This window comes from Triturus cristatus, chromosome 6 (genome assembly GCF_964204655.1).
Source record: "Triturus cristatus chromosome 6, aTriCri1.1, whole genome shotgun sequence".
NCBI classification, from domain to species: Eukaryota; Metazoa; Chordata; class Amphibia; order Caudata; family Salamandridae; genus Triturus; species Triturus cristatus.
In genome coordinates, this window is record NC_140589.1 from 612,660,950 (window position 1) to 612,674,073 (window position 13,124).

The 13,124-nt window shown below is 42.0% G+C and overlaps 1 protein-coding gene across 2 annotated transcripts; it reads left to right on the plus strand.

Moving 5' to 3' along the window:
• The first annotated feature begins 5,279 nt into the window (after positions 1–5,279).
• On the plus strand, positions 5,280–12,654 carry SMIM8 (small integral membrane protein 8). 2 transcript variants are annotated; one of them, XM_085609219.1, is made up of 3 exons: positions 5,280–5,418; positions 10,783–10,937; positions 12,355–12,654. In XM_085609219.1, the coding sequence occupies exons 2-3, from the start codon at positions 10,806–10,808 to the stop codon at positions 12,511–12,513; spliced, it is 291 nt and encodes a 96-aa protein (XP_085465345.1). In that variant the 5' UTR covers positions 5,280–5,418; positions 10,783–10,805; the 3' UTR covers positions 12,514–12,654. The 2 variants fall into 2 exon arrangements, with proteins under 2 accessions (XP_085465345.1, XP_085465346.1); XM_085609220.1 differs by lacking the exon at positions 5,280–5,418 and adding an exon at positions 6,716–6,769.
• The last annotated feature ends 470 nt before the right edge of the window (positions 12,655–13,124 follow it).

Consider the following 13,124-nt stretch of genomic DNA (forward strand, 5'->3'; position numbering starts at 1 on the left):
GATTTGTGTTAATCCAAGGTCTAAGAACTGAGAAAGTTCGATATTGTTGGTCCCGTTGTTAGATATGGGGGGGCTTATTACTGTTTTTGTGGAGAATGCTTGATATATATCATTTACCTTTGTGAAAAAGAAATCAGCCAGAGAATCACAAAAGACTTGGGATTGTGGAGGATTCAGGTCCGGTGTGTTTCCCGCTAAGACCTTAGTTATCTCAAAAAGTTTTTTACTTGAGTTTTTAGCAGAATTGATTTGTTCAGTGAAATAAAAAAAATTTGTCTCGACAATAAGAGCTTTGTATTGTCCGAGTGCTTCCTTATAGCTGGTCTTGCTTTCAGCGCTGTAGGATCTGCGCCAATGTCTCTCCCTGTTTCTACAGAATTGCCTCTTAATACGGAGCTCCTCTGTAAACCATGGGGCTGATGGCGTTGCTCTGTTTCTAGAGAGTTTTTTAGTTGGGGCTAAGGTGTGGGTGGCGGTACCTATCCACTCCTGAAATTGTCGTGTGGCCAAGTTTGGATCGAATGTTGAGTCAGGACGAGTTTTTTCAAGTAGGCTCGTTAGCTCAGCGTGATCGATGTCCTTCCAAACTTTGATGGTTTGTGGTTTCGGTACAGAGTGGGGTCTGAGTCTATTTAATGTGACTGATATTTTTATAAAAATGGCGAAGTGGTCGGTCCATGGCATTGGTAAGGTATCTATTATATTAACGCCTTGCATATTAGTAAAAATGCCGTCTAACGTGTGACCGGCTATATGGGTGGGGGTGGTTACCAGTTGCTGAAGACTCATGGTGTGCATGTCTGATATCAAGGACTGGGTATCTTTGTCAGATGCATTCTCAAGATGGAAGTTCAAGTCGCCCAATAATGTAAATGAGTCTTCCAGCGCTGGAGCTTCTAGTATTGCACCCAGATTTGCTAGAAAGTTGGTGCGAGAGCCTGGTGGTCGATATAGTAGGATGCCTTTAAAATGAAACGATGGGGTGAGTTTAAGATCGAAAAGAAGGGCTTTGCAGGAGGTGGAGTGAATGTGAGATATTCTGACCGTTATGTGGTCTCGGGCGATGATGGCTAGTCCTCCTCCGCGCTGCCCCACTCTATCTAGGCGATAGGCGTTATAGGCTGGGGGGGTCGCAACTGCCATGTCAGGATCGGATGCTCCATCCGTCCATGTCTCCGTGAGAAAGAGACAATCAAGATTGTTGTTGATAATAAGATCGTGTATTTCTTGCCGGTGCTTGACAAGAGATCGTGCATTGATTAGTGCAGCGGTGATTTCGGAAGACATAGATGCAGTGACGGCATACGTTTTGATTTTTTCATTCATTATCTGTAGCTTCACGTTACAGTGGGGACATGTACATTTTGTGGTATCTGACCATAGGTGTGGATTATATTGAGCGCAGTCGGTGTAAGGCGTGCGCAGTGCCATCAATATGGATTTGGGGTAGATGTGGGGAGCCTGTCGCGGGGATTGATCAGAGGTTCTGGCCCCTGGCCCAGTCTCGGCACGGACGAGCACAGACGAGCTTGCCTTATGCGCGCCTTCGGCGCGCATTCGTCGCGCCCGCTGCGCTCGTCCGCTGCGCTTCCGGAACATGCACATATTTGTAGAGAGGGAGCAGAGCGAGAGACGTGGCCTCAAGGTGGGCGTGTCCCAGTCAGGGAGAGGGGAATGAAGTTGGCGGGAAAACTGCGATTTTACCCTTACCAGTGCTCGTTTTTTATCAGGAAAGGGTACCTGCACACTGCAGAGATGTGACAGGGAAGGTGAGTGATTTTAAAAGCTAAATGAAATTTTACAGTTTGTAAAACAAAGTTATACTCAGTTTTCCTTGCTACTCCCGGCTGTGCCTCAGGAGGGTTCAAAAGTTATCTAAAGCGCTAGTAGTCAGCGCATCTTTTATAACTTTGAAGAGGGGGCGTGGCCTCAAGGTGGGCGTGTCCCAGTCAGGGAGAGGGGAATGAAGTTGGCGGGAAAACGGCGATTTTACCCTTACCAGTGCTCGTTTTTCAGCAGGAAAGGGTACCTGCACACTGCAGAGATGTGACAGGGAAGGTGAGTGATTTTAAAAGCTAAATGAAATTTTACAGTTTGTAAAACAAAATTATGCTCAGTTTTCCTTGCTACTCCCGGCTGTGCCTCAGGAGGGTTCAAAAGTTATCTGAGTGTGGGCAGCGGATCGTAGTAAGTATGACTGAGAGCTACCACCACTGGGGGGGGAGGGTGGGGTGGTTGGGGGTAATTGGGGGGTAGGGGGGTTTCTTTTTTGGTTTTGGTTCATTGTGGTACCCCTGGACGACGGAGGGGGGAGCCTGATCGTGCTAGGTTTGGAGTGACCGGCCCCAGTAGCTTGAACTCTGCTGAGCCTTAACGATGAGCGGGAGCTGGGCTCCTCTACTAGCTTTGTATTTATGGCTTAGATTTGGACCCTCTGTATTTTTGTGGCTTGTTGCTTGGCAGGGCCGGAGGACTGGACACTCTTTACTTTCTACAGCCTCCCCTCATATTTGGCGTACCCCCTGCGAGGGAAGTTGTGCGGGACTGCCGCATGTTTTTTCTTCTTCTGTTTGATTATCAATAAAAAACACCTTTGACAAAAAAAAAAACCTACACTAGACACCTTAAGAAAGGTAAGAGTGTGCACTGAAGTGAAGGTATGTAAACGTAATGACAAGTGTAATGTCATGTCCGTAAGGACGCACCTCGACATGAGGTACAATGTTATGCACAAAACTGTGGGGAGACCCAACAAACATACCTCCGGAGAGGTCAAGAGATTGTGCAAGTATCTGCGTGACAACAATGTGCACTGAAACAAAAGAGAGATACCTCGTAGAGAGGTCAAAGTTGTGTACTAGAGTAATGGGAATACAACCCACGTGAAACACCCAGAGAAGAGGTAAAAACATTGTGTTCTGTAATAAAAGACACATACATCGTGAAGAGGTCAAAACATCGTGCACTGTACAACAGAAAAAAATTGGAATTGTGCACCGTAACAACGGGGTTGGCACATACTGTACACCCAAAGTGGGGTACATTTATCTTTGAAGACTGTAGTCATACACCCCGAGTTAGGGTACAACCCCTGTGTAGGGCAAGAAGTAAAAGTGAAAGGTATTGTGCACCATAGTGACGGGATTAAAACCCTAGCGAAACACCTCATGTTGAGGTACATTGTGCACTGTGTGACAGAACAAAGCTGACATGGGAATAACACCCATCCCAAGCTTGACAAAGAAACACCCCTTCACCTGAACTGAGAAAGTGGAGACATGTGACTAAGGTGAATACGCCCAGCAGTAGAATCCTTGTCGCCATAAAACTGTAGTAATCAGGTCCACGCAGGTAGAAGTGATTCAAGAGGATTTATTCAAGTTGGTTACAAGATCAGTTATACAGGAGTAATTCAGCAGTGGATTAGCCTCACCAGGAGCAGCCAGCAAGGCGCTCAGCCCTTCTCCAACTATGGATCTCATAGATGAACATTCCATATTACATCATCTCCACAGTGTTCCACAGGTGGAGCAGTGAATGGCAAGAACAGCACTATAACAAGATACTACAGTAAGCCATATAAATGATGGCTAAATTATAATTTTCTGTTTTGAATAAATTATTGTAGAAATTAACCAGTGATACACAAGCCAAGAATCAATTTTACAAAGATAAGTACTATGTTGTGTTGCGTTGTGTCATTAATACCATGAGTGGTCGTAGAGGTGGAAACCTATATAACGGCTTACGATGGATGATCCAGGAGTGTTTAGAGAAATCTGGAAAGCAGCCAAAGGTGGATTAAAATGGCGACTGATGGAGTGCATCTAGTATAGCAATACAGGTTGGGAGTTGTTTTAATTATTTTTGTGAATTTTGCATTTGATCGCTTTGGCCGATGAGTGCATACATGAAATATAAAACACACAGAGAAAAATATACATCAGGAGTAAATCACATCACTCGCTAATCCGTTTATCCTTGTTTTCCAGACTTCAGGACCGATGGTTGTATTAAAAGGGGGCTGCTGACAACCCATTAACAGTAGTTATCAGTAGGTTTCTTTGCAGCAATTCCATCCAGGATATAATCCTTCCCCTCCAAGTCTTTGAAATACATCACCTTCTCGATTTTTAGGTCCAGCCTGGGCAGCGCATGCTCTGCTCTGCAAAGCATGCTGTATTCAGGTAGGGACTAGAAGCTCCACCCACTCTCCTCCCATATTTTTCATTGGCTTGTCATTGTCCACTGTAAACTGTGGCTGTTCATTGGTCAATAGGCTTAGTAGTCCCTCCTTAGTACTGCCTTGTCTCATTTTGTAACCTCCAATGGTGACACCCCGATACATGTGTTGTTACTCGATAGGCTTTAATTACAGCCTCCGAGCACTGTTTTCTCAAATAGCTTTGTCATGCCTGCTATTGCTCTCTCGTAACGCTTTTTTTAAAATATATATATAGCATGGGCACTGAACGCATTTGCAATGCAATAGGTCTCCCATTTGCAAGAGTTTAAGCTATTGGCATTATAAATGTAAATGCCCTTTATTTATCTGTTTTAAAAACAACACATAAATAAAAGGCATCGTCATTTACAATGCCAATAGATCAAACTCTCGTAAATGCAAGACCTATTCCATTGCAAATGCTTGTCCTCAGGGTCTCCAGCGATGTCTGAAATCACCCACCTGTGCATGCACATGCCCAATGCTGTGCTGTCCGAACTGCGAGTCAGCTGACTGTTGGCCTTCCAATTCTGATCCTTTGAAGCAGTTTTAAGATGTCCTTAGTTTCTACTTGCTCAAATGGGTGTAATTTCTGATATTTAAATGCCTCCCTAGTCTTCATTGCTCGATTTTGCTCCCGAGAAAGTTTCACTCAGTCTTTGAAACGTCACTCATAATTACACTAAAATTATGAAATTGTCACACATAGCAATCTAATTACATTACAATTATGAAAATGTCACACATAGCAATCTGAGACCTTGGCAGCTAAGCCTACGATGACATTTGCTTCACACTGCCCCTCCACAGACAGCCATCTGACTTGCCCGGGCCGAGATAGGCTGCCATCGCCCGGGTTGTAACTGCTTCATTTCAGGTAGACTGGCAGCCACGGCGGAGCTATCACCAATGTAAACGCCAAAACATATCCGTCGCCAACTAAGGGAACACAGCCGAGGGTATTGCCAACTCCATAGCTAATAGGCACTTCGGACTCGCGTAACATTTTCTATGATTGGCTGAGGTGCGTCCAATGCTCCAATCCTGGGTCACCTTATACATTACCAGTCCCTCCCACTTCAAGACGATTTTCAGAATATGGTTTACCATTGGGTCGGCTCTTATGCGATGCGATCCGGAAGTGTTGAAATCGTGCCCGAGTGGACATTAAGCTGAATTCAAGGACGACCCCTGTAAGTAGTGGACAGGTGGTCACCTATTTTCTTTGCACTGGACAGTATATATTCGCTTATGAAACCAAGGTCATGTAATATAATTCACAGTTTCTAAATATAATTTTATACAGACTATATACAATTTAGCCATAGTTATGTACGATTGTATGCCCAGTCACTCAATTTGGTAGTGTGGAAGGCAGGCGCGCAACACCCATTGGGCTCACCGGGCTTCAAACCCCCCCCCCCCCCGCATGTGCGTCAGCCCGGCTGAGACAACCTCGCGGGCTGGCGTCCGTCTAATTGCAGCCGGACCTGAGTACTCCACAGGTCTTTAAAAGACCATTTACTCGTTAATGAGGCTTTTGTTGTGTTTTCACCCCTTTTTACAGCCACTCTGCCTATGGCTGGAAGACTTAGCCCCCCCCTCCCCCCTGAAATCTTTTTCAGCCTCCCCCCCCTCCCCGAAATTTGGCTCTAGTTGCACGCCTGGCGGAAGGTAGGGTTTTCGGCCACACACCGCATCCAATTCCCCCAAATAAATCAACTTATCTTGTGCTGGCTTTTACACGAAAGCCCAGTGGTGCTCTGTGTGTCTGCCTATCAATAGCTGAACTAATGATACACTGTGTTCAATTTGCTGAGTAATAAACAACGTATACGAATCACATCTGCACTAAAAGATGTTTTTGCAGGAAGAAGTTGGGTGGCTGTGTTTCATTCACAAAAGATTAATACAAAAATAGTATAAAGCGCAGCAGCAAGCTATATAAAGTAAATAGAAGACACCAGTTTTGTTTTCCATAATACAACGTTAAATATCTGAAAAGCGCGGCAATACATGAATATGTAAATATCACTGCCATTCCCAGATTTACAATGCCACGTATATCAGAAAAAAGGGCACGAAAAAGAGACTATTAATTTTATTAACATGATACTATGTCTCAGAAGTGACTTGGTGCTTCCTCCGTAGGTCACAATGCCAACAAAATACACATTTCGTATTTTATTAACGCGCATACAGTTACAGTAGCTTTATTTCGTTTAACAGAAATCTGCTTGTTTTTTAACAAAACTCGACATTGGGAGAAAGGGCAGTGCCGCCTCGCCTGTGTCACATTCTTATATCGAACTTTGTCCCGAGCCAAAACTAAGCCTGCCTTGGCCAATCCATCTCTATGTTGAAGTGATTTATTATTTTAGGTGGTTGATTTTACCCAGGGCTTTGGGGGTCTGAGACGCAACAGTAATTGAAAACTGATTTTGAAATGGGTCCCTGTTGGGCCCCCTATTGATTCTTTACAGAGAAAACACAGATCGCTTTCTCAGCAACGATATCTTAGGAATGACTGTAAAAACAAAGAAGGTAATTCATGTCAGTGAGGTAGCTCCAGTTTACGTTTAATTTTTTACTTAATTCATTTCTCTCAGAGTATTTGTTTATTCAAAGATGCTGTTTTTTTCTGTAGTTTTTTTTTGCATGCAGCATATTCATGTTGTATCGTATGTACTGTGAACTGGGTCGTTTGTAGATAAACCTAAAAACAGGAATATTTTTGGTCTCAAAAAGCACACATTGCCATCCATAGTAGTCGCTGGCTCTTAAGGGAACAACTTTTGTATGGATGTCCTTTTTGTGAAAAGGAAGAATGCTGTCATTCAAAGGGAAGCTAGCCAATGGCTGAAGTAGCTGACCCACTACCCCGTGCTGTATGCCCCAGTAGATGGATGAAAAATATGAATAACAATAATTGACCAGTGGATGAAGGGGGCTGGCTGAAAGCCACTATAAGTAAGTATACCCTATTTGCCTCTCACAGTATTACCAAGCCACTCACCGCTTTTCTTTCACATCACAACCTGCAGTCACTCATAGCTCAGCAACTTGCAAAACTCATTCACTAATTCACATCAATTGCAGTCCACATCACTCATTAATTACCAAAGTCCACGCACAACTTATAACTCGCCACATCAGAAATGTTATTCAGTCAGTTGCAATGTTCCTGGCAAAATCCCTGGAGCCATCACCAGTACTCAAAACGCTCTACGCCCACACTCACTGCGCTATTTAAACTACATTCATAATATAACCCAGTTGCGCTAATTACCTGCGGTCACCCCCAGCATCCACTCAGAACATCAGTGACCGCCCAAAAATTGCTCACCTCCACCCACATATATATTATAATCCATATCATTCAAGCACTTTATTCCGATAAAAGACCTTAAAAGCAACATAATTGATCACAATAATAATCATAAAAATACAATTGCCACTCAACATTAAAATTTCATTAAAAATTAAAATATAATACAGTTACAATAAGGTGACTATTAAGAATACAGCTATAAAATGATAGATTGTGTCATCTATGTACAAATTATCTGTTCTCTCTTAGGGTCTCGTCTTTATATCCTATGGGACCTAGCCATCAGAGTTTTACAGCAAAGACACTAAAACCTGACCAAACCAGAAATAATTTTAGACCGGACAGGCCAAATACATTCTAGGTATTTTGAAACAGATAAAACAATAAACGATGCAGTATCTGACTTGCATATGCTAAGTGATACTTTGTATTGCCTCATACCCAGATTTTGATAAAGGGGCACTATCGATCGTTTACGTTGCCTGGAGTAAGAAGAATAGAAGGTGACCATCAGTTTCTCTGAACTTCTACAGACCTTACTGCCTGCGTTAGAGCCCCTCCAATTGCAGGTGACCGAGACAAGTGGTAGGGTTCCCAGCCTAAACATTATATATAGGGACATTGTGAAGGGAGGGTCATCTAGAAAATGCCCAAACCTTGGGGCTGGCTTAAACTAAAAAAAAAACTGCTTGATAGTATGCCCAAGTTTGGTGATTGGGAAAGTTTATTTTCTTCTTCCATCCAGAAGGCAGTGTTAACCAACTTAATGGAGGAAGAAGTGACAAGAGATGGCTGGCTCCAAAGGTTAATCTAGTCTAGTCTAGTTAACGTCTCTTTAATGTATTTTAACCATGAGGACAAAGTCACAGCTCTCTATATGCCCAGAATAGCAGTGGCAATACCCATATTGATCATCCCCGCCGCCCCCGGTTTCCTCTGTGTGGCTACAAGTGGTTCTGTTAGGAATTCATGCATGACCCTTGTAGTTAATTGGAGTTTTGCAGTTGGTATCAAAAAGTGTCAAAACTGAGGTGGGAAGCGATGTTGAATAGGTTATTTCCATCTTGATGCTTTCCTGTCATAGCTAACAAGAATACTATAATGTACAGCAGTAGAGCTGCAGTAAGTTTGCTGATAAAAAGTGGATATCTTGCACGCTAGCTTTACAGCAGGCATGAGCCCTGAAAGTGTTGTACTTTCTCTCCTTGACCACCTAAGTATGGAGACAGACGGTAGCATAGTCAGAGCTCTATTCATTTTAGATCATTCAGTAGCTTTAGCCATCAATTCCTACTACATCGACTGGCTGAAACTGGTACCGGTGCCAGGGAGCAGATATTTTTTTTTCTGCAAGACCTTTGGTGGCTTCATCCTCTTTGTAGCCTTTCTCTGAATTGGTTCTGTGGGGTGTCCCACAGAGCTCTGCATTTCAATCTTTTGTTCAGTTTGTTTCTCAGTCATCTGCTCATTATAACATGAAGTTATGGAGTTCAATACTTTATGCACGCTGACAGCATTCAGCTGGCATTTGCACCTGCAATATTGTAGGTTGTTGAATGGACGGAAATTTAATAATTGCTCCATCTTGAAAACTCTTCTGATTCCAGCAGCGTCTTTTTACAGAAGCCTGCTTTTTGCAACTGAAAGTGGACCAATGTCTACCCCCAATATCTTCTAAGAAGAATATCCACATTTTTTGGGATTCGTATTGGTCTTTGGAATATTCTGTTTGGCTGTTTAACCACTGCGTTTTTGTGCTTTTCCATAAGACTACTCGATTCAGTGGTGTGCAGAATTAAGCAACAAGAGTTTTGATGACATTCACAAAAGGTTGACTGTATTTCACCTGAGTTGCAGACTTCGCATCAGCTATCAGCACACTAGCAAATGTAATTTAAGTCTTGTGTAGACTTTTATCAAGCAATCATTTTTATACTTAAGATAGCTCCTCTCTTGAAAGGACTCCTTTAATTAGAAGATCATCAACATTGTGTTAGCCATTAAAATTATTCTTAGTATAAAGTGGTTTTGCCAAACAGTCTATTCTTGTCCTTTGTTGTTCCAGTAGTGCCATTAGACCCCTATTTGAGTTTAAGAGCTCTACCTCAATCATTGCCAGTAGAATCTTTAACATTCCTAGACTGAAAAACAGTGGGTGCTAATTTTAATTAATCATAGAATTAAGTTGAGCAGCACACTCACGAATTTGCAAACTGGAGATCAATTGATTGTAGTTTTTTTTGTGTGAGTTTTCTTTAGCGCAAACTAGACCCGGAGGTATTAGAGCACTTTACATGAGCACCAGTTACGTTACAGACGGACACATTCATTTTTGTTAGGCACGGGGAGATTAAGTGATTTGCCCGGAATCACAGATTGTTGAGTGTCCATTCCGAGGTTCGAACCTGGTTCTCAAGCTCCCACCCTAGCCGTTAGGCCACATTCTCTCCCCTAATGTACAGGAGTGTTTAAAAACTCCTGCATATTATGGGCATAAAATCACCAGCAAGGTAACTTTTCTTTGAAATCTTTGTGCCTCACCCACACACACGAAACACAGCTAGTTCATTAGAGGTCTCCGAAGAATAACAGGTTTCCATATTGAAATATTTCTCAAGTCTCATTTGTTGCTCCATAGCCACTCAACAGCAGGTGGTCTATTAGGAAATAAATCTATCTTCAGGTGCATACGTATAAAAAGCAATTCCCTCCCTAGCCCAATTAGCTGAAGGGAATGGAAGAGGATTTCAGTTCACTCTATAGGAACCAATCAAGAGGTTAGAACTGGACGAAAATGAAGAGGATTTTTGGAATCAGAAGATATTCTGTTGTCTTGATTGTACTATGTTGAACTTCCACCTGTGGTACAGAGAGTGTGCCGGCATAAAGAAAACCATCAGCTCATTGTCGCAATTGTTCATATTGTAAACCACAGTAATTCTATTTGACACACACTCATGTTCTTATTGTGTGTGTGGTTTCTATTTTGTTCAATACTTAAGGTTGTGTTACTTGTCTTTTTTGTGTTTTCTGATTTGCTAGCGTGTTTAGAAGTACTGGAGAGGATCATAGATATATGCGTACAAATTATCAGTGCAAATACATTTATATGAGCACACGTATATGTGAACATATATTTGAACACAATTAGAAGTGTAAGAGTTCACTCCAGTGGATTATTTGTAAATATTAATTTAAAAATAAAACAAGCCCTTTTTATCCTCAGGGAAGTAGCTGCTGCTTGTGAGGATGTCCTCTTCAGAACCACCAGGTCTGAAAAATGAACCCCAAAAAGAGAGTGGCTACAGGAATCCAGGTTTCAGAGGAGTTCAAACAACTAGCCTATTCCGAGCTGTTAATCCGGAGCTTTTCATTAAACCTGTAAGCTTCTTTCAGTTACTGTGTTAATTTGAGTGGGGCATAAAGGGTGTGCACAGCAGTTTGACTCCAAAATATCATCCCAAAATCCATGCTCTTTCTTCATGTATAATGGCATTTTGGTAAAGAACACTTTAATGCAGTTAAAAGATCACGAGTTTTAAGAATGTATACGGAAGTGGCCTATTATTCTTGATACATATAAGTATTATCTAAACCTAGTGCCCATCGAATACGCTCCTTTCGTATACGTCATGACCTATTTCTTGAGTCTGTCTAAACCAACTGCTCACATGCCTCTTCAGATAGCTATTGAAATCTTCTTTATTACTAATGCTTTTTAAGAATTCTTAAATCGCCCTATTCTTAATACACCGATTTTTGTTCCTGTTAGTTGACTATGCTTATTTACGTTTTCACGTATGGACTGACAATTTATATGTGGCCATAAGCTATTAAGACTAAAAATGTCCCCTAGCGCTTAGGTTGCACAAATGCTAGACCTGCTCATCAGTGGTCGAATTAGCATTCATCTGATGAACGGTGATTTCGGTGTCAAGAAGAGCTTTTCCTCTATTTTAGCTTTGATTGGTTTGTCTTTTACTAATCCAAAAGCACTGAACATTTATTAATCTGTGTCGAGTGACTCTTGTGTTGTCAAACAGGCTCTTCATGCTGTTTAGACTCTCTGATCCCTGCTTTGCACATCTTTCCTGACGCATCTGTGTCTCAAACATCCCTATGTAAAGCTCTTAGTGCACATTCCAGCATTAAATACTTGATTTTGTACTCATTTGAATTTGTATTCTTACGAATTCTTTTCTATGAGAGTCCTATACAACAAATGCATAACAGCTGTGTTTCTAGCACTTTGTGAGCACTGCAGAGCAGTCTGGGTATTCCTGCTATTTGCTTCTGCTGCTATTAGACTTCTGTTGTACCTTGTCTGGACCACTACTCCTTCAGCGACCATTCCATCCCTGAAACCTGCACCTGAAAGACCAAGTGTATGTGATTCCTAGGATGCTGGCGCACATATTGATGACGTCATGCACAGTGCAACGCATCCTTGTGCTCACTCACCCACGCCCTTCTTCCCCGAGCTCACTAGGGGCAAACTGCATCCTTTGCCACTCATCTGTTACCTTGTGCCTGCTCAGAGTCCCTCCCCTGCAACAGCTGATGCCCAGGGGTGGGTGCCATGGTGCTAGCACAATATAATGGGTTATTCACCCATTTCCATTTAGTAACATACGCTGGAACATTCCATCTTTGCAAGGACGCATGCTTATTAAAGTCAAAAGAAAGCAAGTGAATCTTCGGTGTACCTTAGTGTTTTAGACAATTCCACAACATGTGGTAATGTCGAAAGTTATAGGAAAGCAGTATAATAAGCTGAGTTAATTCTTTTCTTTGGCAGAACAAACCGGTGATGGCTCTTGGACTGGTCACTGTTACTCTTTGTGTGGCTTACATCGGGTACCTACATGCCACTGCCGAAAACAAAAAGGATCTCTATGAAGCTATTGACAGTGAAGGAAACCGGTACATGAGGAGAAAGACGTCGAAGTGGGATTGACCATCATGATGGAGTTCATCATATGTAAAAAGGAAATAATATTTTTTTTGTAAATATTTTATCTGTAGCATTTTTGTAGCTACATCCCAGCAGCAGTGTTAAATACTAGTTCAAATAAAACCGAAATGCACTTTCTTTGTAGTTGTTTGTCATGTGTACATCCTGTGAAAATAATGACCCTTCTATAGATGTGACTGAGTCATCTGCTGGTAGCATATTTTGCTTTCTATGCAAATATTTCTAAACATGTCATTCCAACCAATATTTAGAGTGGGTTATTTGTTTGAGTGGATAACAAGAGGTGATATGAAAGTTGGATGTGCTGATTATGAGGTGATTCCGTGGTCATTTTCCTGTTGACATTCTTTTTAAATGGCAATGCGATTTCAGCTACAACATTTTTATGGCAAGACCGCTGCAGAAAATATTTGAATATTAATGTCTGAAACAATGGCCTGTTTTCTTTGGCAGTGATTGACAACCTTACAAGTGTGCCTATTGGATTAGACACCATGAATGCAATTTATTCAACATGTAGAATTGTCACTCAGAACCCCATTAACTGCATTTTAACAAAGTATCATTTTATGTTATGTATGGCCTCGGCTTTA